The 8,211-nt window shown below is 50.9% G+C and overlaps 1 protein-coding gene across 6 annotated transcripts; it reads left to right on the top strand.

Annotated features, from left to right (window-relative positions):
* The first annotated feature begins 4,081 nt into the window (after positions 1–4,081).
* Positions 4,082–7,777, top strand: LOC125514192 (uncharacterized). 6 transcript variants are annotated; one of them, XR_015608562.1, is made up of 4 exons: positions 4,082–5,336; positions 5,474–5,527; positions 5,636–5,713; positions 7,443–7,777. XR_015608562.1 is itself a non-coding variant. In XM_048679474.2 (3 exons), the coding sequence occupies exons 1-3, from the start codon at positions 4,526–4,528 to the stop codon at positions 7,505–7,507; spliced, it is 930 nt and encodes a 309-aa protein (XP_048535431.1). In that variant the 5' UTR covers positions 4,093–4,525; the 3' UTR covers positions 7,508–7,777. The 6 variants fall into 6 exon arrangements, 1 of the variants encoding a protein (XP_048535431.1); XR_007286303.2 differs by having other exon boundaries at positions 5,446–5,527; XR_015608561.1 differs by having other exon boundaries at positions 4,083–5,312.
* Positions 7,778–8,211: the final 434 nt, after the last annotated feature.

The following is an 8,211-nucleotide window of genomic DNA, read 5'->3' as shown; positions in this document are numbered from 1 at the left end:
GAGCAGCAACGGCATGCACACGCGCTAGGTGCGGCGCTGCATGGTGTGCGTGTGTTGCAAGGCTGTGGTGAGGCGCGCGGGCGAATGATGCACCAGCGTGGGGTGGGCACGGGCGAGGGCGGCAGTCAGCGGGTGACAGGGCAGTGGTTGATTACCCACAAGTATAGGGGATCACAGCAGTTTTCGAGGGCAGAGTATTCAACCCAAATTTATTGATTCGACACAAGGGGAGCCAAAGAATATTCTCAAGTATTAATAGTTGAGTTGTCAATTCAACCGCACCTGAAAGACTTAATATCTGCAGCAAAATATTTAGTAGGAAAGTAACATGGAAGTAACGGTAACGGAGGCAAAAGTAACAGTATTGGTTTTGGAGTGATTGTAACAGTGGCAACGGAAAAATAACTAAGCAAAGATCAATATGTGAAAAGCTCGTAGGCAATGGATCAGTGATGGATAATTATGTCAGATGCGATTCCTCATGCAACAGTTATAACATAGGGTGACACAGAACTAGCCCCAGTTCATCAATGTAATGTAGGCATGTATTCCGAATATAGGCATGCATGCTTATGGAAAAGAACTTGCATGACATCTTTTGCCCTACCCTCCCGTGGCAGCGGGGTCCTATTGGAAACTAAGGGATATTAAGGCCTCCTTTTAATAGAGTACCGGAACAAAGCATTGACACTTAGTGTCGGATGTGGGGTTCTGGCAAACCCTTAAGGTTTGAACACTGGGGTGCGCGCGAAGTCTCTTCCTCCCATCGATCTACGCCCTAGCTCGTTAAGATCTCGCGGACGAACTCTACGAACTCGCAACACAGAAAGACACATGATTTATACTAGATCGGGCCACCGTTGTGGTGTAACACCCTACTCCAGTGTGGTGGTGGTGGATTGACTCTTGGGCTGATGATGAACAATACGAGGGGAAGAACAACCTCCTGAGGTTGAGGTGTTCTTGTGCGTGGCTAACTTGTGTGGGTGAGAGAGCGATCTAAGATGCCGTCTCCTTGCCCCTCTTTTTCTATGGTGGTGGCTAGCCCTACTTATAGAGGCCCTGGTCCTCTTCCCAAATATTGAGCGGGAAGGGATCCAACAACGGCGGGCTAATTTGAAGGGGGACAGCTAGTACAAGCTATCCTGACAAAAGGTGGTCTGCGCCTGCGAAAGGCTCTGGTGGTGACGCCGTATTGGGCTCCACGATGACCTCCGTCTTGCCGTCCTTCTGGTCTTGGTCTTGTTGCACCAAAATGGCAACCTTTGCCTAATCCCTCGGTACTCCTTGCCTGTGCTAGTTTCCTTAGCACCAAAGAGGAAACAAGGACGCTGCGCGTGCTGGCGCCCGCCTGGTGTCGATCGTCATGGCTCACGTCACGAGAGCCTCGTGAGGTTTGCCTCACCTTGAATCTCCGCTCCTCGTGAGCCTGCCTGACTAGGCTGCTCCAGACGAGGTCTCGTGTCGTCCTCCTCGCGAGGCTTGGCCCCTCACGAGGGTCTTGGATGCCTTGTTGATGAAGATGGGCCGTACGGCCTGCTGGCTTAGCCACGCAGCGGGCCGCAGGCAGGCAAGTCTGGGGACCCCCGTTCCCAGGACGCCGACAGTAGCCCCCGGGCCCAAGGTGCACTCGGGCTTGGCTTCGCGGCGAAGCCAAGGGCCAAGTACGGAGCGTCGCGGGCCCCAAAAGCCTGCGGCCTTGATTGACACGTGGCGGTTGATTGGTCATGGGCGTCTCCGCTTCCCCATGCTGCCTTGGCGACTGCACGACTTGACGAGTCCCTGGTATATCCGGGATGCCCTCTTCCTCACGAGGTGCTCATTTCCTCGTGCCCATCTTGCCTTGGTGGCCTGCGTCTGCTGGGGAACTGTGAAAGCTCGTTAGGAACTGCGTTAAAAGATTTTTCGTTCGCCCTGGCCCTGGCCTGGCGCCTTGTATCGCGGTACCCATGGGGCACGGACTAGGAGAGGCGTGCTAGCTTTTGGGCTCGAACGAGGGTGGCTCGCGAGAAGGCAGAGAAGAGAGAAAATGCTCGCGAGGGCACCTGCCCAGCCCCCTCATGAGGCATGCGAGAGAGAGAGAGAGAGAACACGAGCTAACCCGAGCCGGAAAAACACAGCGAGAAGCGAGAGGGTCAACTCAGCAAGAAATGCCAAAAGCAAATTTTAGATTAAGGAAAAGGGAGCCAAATACGGAAAGCAAATGAAAAGCCGCGTCCGGCACCTAATCTAGTCTTCAAGTCTTCTCACCAGCGCGGAGCTAAGTGTTGTCCACTAGGCGTGGGCCGGAGCCCTAGGGCCTGAGGCCGGCACCCCTAAGACTCTGGGGCGTGTACAACCCCAACTCATTATTGCGTGAGAGTGTCACGGGCGGCGATTCTTCACAGGCTCTGGGCCTTTCTTCTTAGGCTCTGGGCGTTGCTTCACAGGCTCTGGGCCTTACTTCATAGGCTCTGGGCCTTGCTTCTCAGCCTCTGGGCCTTGCTTCTCAGACTCTGGGCCTTGCTTTATGGGTAAAACCTCCGGAGGTGCTGGATGTTCCAGGCGTTTTGGACTGGTACTCCGTCTTGTGTCTCCAGGCGCACGGCGCCAGGCCTGGAGATGTGGACGACCTTGAATGGGCCCTCCCACATTGGTAAAAGCTTATGTAGCCCTTCCCTGGAGAGGACCCGCCTCAGGACTAGGTCTCCCGTCTCAAGTGTCCTGGAGCGGATGTTGCGGCAGTGGTATCGCCGCAGTGCTTGCTGGTACCTCGCCGCCCGCAGCGTCGCTCCGCGGCAATGTTCCTCCACTAACACGAGGTCCATCCCCCGCGTGGTGTCCTGCTGCATTTCGTCGAACGCCAGGCCCCGTGCGGAGCGATGTTTGACCTCGTGAGGGAGGACCGCTTCGGCTCCGTAGACGAGGAAGAATGGAGTCTCACCCGTTGGCTTGGTGGCGGTGGTCCGGATGGACCACAGTACGGACTGTAGCTCGTCGTGCCAGCCCCTGCCGCAGGCCTCCAGCTTCTTCTTGAAGGTCCTGGTCTTGAGGCCCCTCAGGACCTTCGCGTTAGTGTAACAGCCTGGATTTTTGGCCTTTTCTTTTTCCTTTGATTTTCTGGGATTTTCTGTTTTGATTTGCTTTTCCATGGCTATGAGGGTCTGAAACTTGGGAAGATCATGTTTTCCTAGGTTTTCTAGTGGCTTATCACCCTCATCATCATCTCAAGATATTCTCATTTCCATCCTTGACCTAACCCAAAATTCTTTTGCAGGTAATATTCCTTTTCTGATAAAGGAATAACCCTTAAAACCCTAGGTTGTGAAGCAACCTATATTTCTGTCACTCCTAAAAATTCCCAAATAATTCTCATAAATTGTTTGGGGTCACATCTTCCTCAAGTATGGCAAAATATTTCATTGCCATGTTCAAAAATAATCCTCCCATAATTCTTTTCCTATTCTGCCCTAAATGGCACTTTGCAAAGGAAGTGCTATTTATATTTGCTTGATTGACCCCAAACTTCCTGGACATATTTTCCTGTCCATATCATTGGCTCATGCCAAAATTCAGCTCAATTTGCCTAGTAAATATTTTTCAGGAATTTTCCAAAGTTTCTGTCCAGGAAGGAACTTTGTGAAGGAGCTATATTCTAGGCATATCCAAATGAGTTGCAATTTTGCAGGGTCTTTTCTAGGGTCCAATAATGACTCTCCACCAAATATTAGCTCATGTAACTCATTTATGTGAGCCTAACTCCAAATCTTAGTTTCTGGTCAGATTTTCAGTTTGTGAAGCAGCCATATTTTATATTGCTTAAATTGAGCTGAAACTTTACCAGGACAAGATTCTACCTATATCAACTACTCCCAACAAGTTTTACCTCAATTAGTTGAAGCAATTACCCTGTGTAATTTTTCCAAGTTTTTGTCCAGAATGAAGCTTTGTGAAGAAAGTGCCACTTTGGTATTTCTAAAGGGCATGAAAGTTTTACAGAAGCTTCTTATAATCATAAAACCCCTCTCTGCCAAATTTCAGCTCACAGAGATCCAGTATGAGAGTGCATCATCCAAATCCCCAATTCTGGCCAGTTTTGCAGTTTCTACTGCAACCACCATCTAAACTCCTCCTCTTAGTCTGCGTTTTGGTGATCAGCATCAACTTAGTGTGTGATCATCGCCAGACAAACTCTTTACCTTGTTACCCTGCTGTTTTAACCACAGAAAGTTACAAACACCTTGTTACTGAATTACTTTTGGAGCTAAGTGCAAATCTCTTCTTTCCCCTGGACCGATTTATTTCTTCAGTTGGACTAAGGGCACCAGGGTCCATCCACTGGACATGGTTGGCCACGCCAAAGAGCGCCTCTTGTGCCAGTGAGCGTGGTGATCACGCTTGTGTCCTGGCTGCAGGCGTGCTCTGACTTGTTCCGGCCACTATGCTCGTCTCCTCCCTTCTTGTCTCGACCTCAATTCGTGTCCTGGAGCTTCCCCCTGATCGACTGCATCGCCCTGCATCGATTCCTCGTCGTGGTTCTCCTTGAATGCGTCGGAAACGTCATGCCCGTGCCATGCCCTGCCTCTGCCCGCCATTAAAGCTTGGTCGGGAGCTCGCCCGTGAGCTCGAGAAGCCTCTACCGCGCCTATATAAGGACCCCCGAACCCCTCCGCACCTCACCATCCTCTCCCCGTTCCTCCTCCCCCACTGGAGTGCCTCTCCTCGCCGTTTTCTTCTTCGGCCACCGCGGCCACCACCGGAGTTCGTCTCCATTCCGGCCACCGCATCCCCCCTCTCCTCCTCCCAAGCCCTCCACTACCTTCATCTACTTCCCGCGGTTCGCCCCAACCCCTTGCCCCTTGCCGGAGAGCCCCGTGGCTGCGCCTCCCGGAGCTTGGCCGTCGCCGTTGCTCTCGGTCACCACACCGACCGAGTCCATCCGAGCCTCCTCTCTCCCTCCCGACTCCACCACCGTCCTCCCCGTGCTCCGCTGAGTCGTCCCACCCACTTGTCCCTCGCCGGAGTTGCCCACATCGCCAAAGACCACCGCCAGCCGCCGCCCTCTGTCTCTCCTCGGTCCTCCTCCGCCCCGCGTCCTCCTCTCCTTCCCGGGGCCGTCCGACCCTCTGGACGGACGCGCCACGCGGGGCCGCACCCTGGCTGGAGCTGGCCTGGACTGGCCGCCCCAGCGCCGGCAGCGCCCCTGTCATCCTCCTCTGCTTCCTGTCGTGGCCAGGCACGGGAGGAAGAAGAAGACAGGGGGAGGAGAGAGAAGGATAAGGTGGGCCCCGCGTGTCATCCTCTGCCCGTTGACCCCGCCACTGCCACGTCACGTAAGTGGAAACACATTCACCCGAGTACGTCTTCTTCCAATGAAATTGTATTTCGTTTCTACTTCGGCCTGAAGTACGTTTTCTAAGTCAGAAAGCGTATTTTCCGAAATATGTTTTTGTCTTATCCACTCAGGGACCCGTTGGTGATAAAATTTTCACAGATTGGTCCCTGTTCTTCCAACCTTCACAACTTTTCAACCGTAACTCCGATTGAGGTGAAACCAGCGCTCACTTCTTCGTATCGTCGAGCTCTATATTTCGGTAACATTTTCACTAGGTGATTTCACAGTGAAAATGACCATTTTTCCCTTGCCTCTAATCAGCCCCCTCCGAGAACGTACCGTCCGACGTTTCGTTCCACGGCTTCACCGCACTTCTTCCTGGAGTCTCCGTCACCCCAGGCAAGCCACAATACCCACTTGCATGATAGTCATGCAGTAGCCATTGTTTTCAACTTGAATATTTCTTAAATGATTGCTTGTTCAAAATATGGTTATCATTGTTTCGGAAATGCTTTTGGGATTGTGCTTACTTGTTTGTTATGTTGTTATGCACCTGTTTATCCTGCCCTGCTAGTTGCTAGTATTGCTTTCATATTGCCATGCTAGATAGTAGTACATGTTGGGTTGTTCATGCTCTTCGGTGCATGACTAACGTCGGTTACCGAGTACTGTTAATAGGCATTGTTCCGTTGTTGTTAGTTGGTTAAGTATTACTCAGTGATATTATTGATGAGTTCTTGTATGTTATTTATGGTTGATGATAATGGTCATGTTATGCTATGAGTAGTGTTGCACTTGTAATATTTATGCTCGTCATTATGTCATGTTTAGTTGGAGATTATTTCATAGTTGATGTGGTGGATAGTTATGTTGCATCCCGTGATTATGTTGATATCATGCTCATGCATTGTAATTGCATCATGTTGTTTTATCATGGCTCAGCATTTTGCATTCAAGTTTAACCGGATTTAATTGAACTTGAACAACTGTTGGTTGAGTCATGGTGCCGCCAGATCGAAACTAGCCAGTGCAACCACACTTACCGGATGGGTAAGGTCCTAACTGGTTCTATTGTCGTGCATCTCGCCGGTGCCTCCAACTAGGGAAGGTTATGGGCGTGCGGTACCCTGGCCCGGTAAGCAGACATAACCTTGTGTGCCCGTTGTTTTTAGTTTTATGGATCCGGTCCCCGTGAGGGAGTTTTGACCATGACGGTGGTCGGGGTGTCTTTGGTAGACACGGGGCCACCCAGGACTAGCCCAGTTGGGAGTGGGTCGGAGTGGCCGGGAGAGTGTCACGTCAGTAGATCGGTTTTGTCAGAACGCCGTTGGTCCACCCGAATGGGAGTGCGAGGCCATGGGTTCCGTGGTGTGGGTACAGTGTGCTACCTCTGCTGAGTGTATATTAAATCTATCGGTAGCCGCGCCCGCGGATAAGGACCCAGTTCGTGTCGGTCCCACCGTGAGTCAACAGTATTAATAATAACTTGATTAATGACAACCCCAGTTCAATGATGAAATAAGTTGGTGGTGATCGCCGTAAGGATCACGAGTTACTTTGGTGGTGATCGCCGTAAGGATCACGAGTTACTTTGGTTGTGATCGACGTAATGATCACCGTGGTATCGAGGATACCGAGTTGTTGGATATTCGTGATGTTGTGTGAGAAATCATGGGTAAAGATCAAGCTCCTTGTGGTCATTTAATGATTACTATGGTATTGTTTATACCAAGCTTGATTTGATCCTGAGATGATCGTGTAATGTCTGAGGTGGGTAAGTGATGCGCGTGATGGTTACGAGATAACCCGAGCAGAATAATTGGTGCATATAGTGTCATCATGTTGCATGCTAGTATCGTCAGATTTATATGTTCATGCTATGCTCATATTGTTCTAGCTGTATCAGGTTCATATTGCCTTTGGATTCTTAGTGGATATTTTCATGATGGTATCTGGTATTATTTGGAGTATTACTTTGGATATCATGTGCTCATGTCATGTTGTTATAATGATCTCATGTTAATTCCTGTTTAACCTGTAACTGCCATGCTGTTGTTTGTCTTGAATGCTTCTGGTTATTGTGAGCTTGCAAGTACATTCAATGTACTGACCTGGCGTGTCATGCCAGCTTGCAGGTCGTGCCTGGATTGCTTGCTTGTTTGGTGTTGTTCCTGTGTTCGCGAGCTAGGATAAATGTTCCAGCCACAGTCCCCGCGGATTGGAGTCCATCATCGTCGTTCATTGTTCCGCTGCCAGTAGTTGCTCCGCTGCTTCAAGTATTATGCTGCTTGTATAGAGCAACCGTGGTTGGCGTAGTGTCGCCATGCCGATGTTATTCATTGTAATATCGGAACCCTTGTAATCATATTCGTGTTGTAATAGAGAGCTGGTTTGTTCTATGCTAAGCAGTGACGTATTCCAGAAGACTTCACCTCGATCTCTAGGATGGAATACGGGGCGTTCTGGTTTTCTCTGAGCCGGGGTGCCACAGCTAGCACGTTCGGCCTGGCCATTGCTCCTGGGGTGGGCCACCGAAGCGTAGCAGATCTGCGTTCCAAGGTTAGCACAGTAGGTTTTGAAGAGGTTGCTAGTAAACTGCGAACCGTTATCTGTGATGATGCGGTTGGGGACCCCGAAGCGGCTCACGAGGCCCTTGATGAACTTGACAGCAGAGCCGGCTGGAATGGTACGGACGGGTTCCACTTCCGCCCACTTGGTGAACTTGTCGATGGCGACATAGAGGTAATGGTAGCCCCCTGGCGCCCAAGGGAACGGGCCTATGATATCCAGCCCCAGACTGTGAACGGCCATGTGAGCGGGATAGTTTGAAGGCCCTGAGCTGGTTGATGGATTTGCTTGGCGTGGAATTGGCAGGCTTCGCAAGACTTCACCAGCTC

Source organism: Triticum urartu, chromosome 6A (assembly GCF_056163025.1).
Source record: "Triticum urartu cultivar PI428250 chromosome 6A, HENAU_Tu73, whole genome shotgun sequence".
NCBI lineage: Eukaryota > Viridiplantae > Streptophyta > Magnoliopsida > Poales > Poaceae > Triticum > Triticum urartu.
The sequence above is the reverse complement of the archived record's forward strand: the minus strand, read 5'-3'. Positions and strand labels throughout refer to the sequence as shown.

Excerpts from the sequence above, each read along its gene's own strand:
- LOC125514192 (XM_048679474.2), top strand. The coding sequence starts at position 4,526 with ATGCGTCGGAAACGTCATGCCCGTGCCATGCCCTGCCTCTGCCCGCCA. Across the intron at positions 5,313-5,635 it reads CCCCGCCACTGCCACGTCAC|CCCCCTCCGAGAACGTACCG; the intron begins GTAAGTGGAAAC and ends GCCTCTAATCAG. Across the intron at positions 5,714-7,442 it reads TGGAGTCTCCGTCACCCCAG|CTTGCAGGTCGTGCCTGGAT; the intron begins GCAAGCCACAAT and ends GTGTCATGCCAG.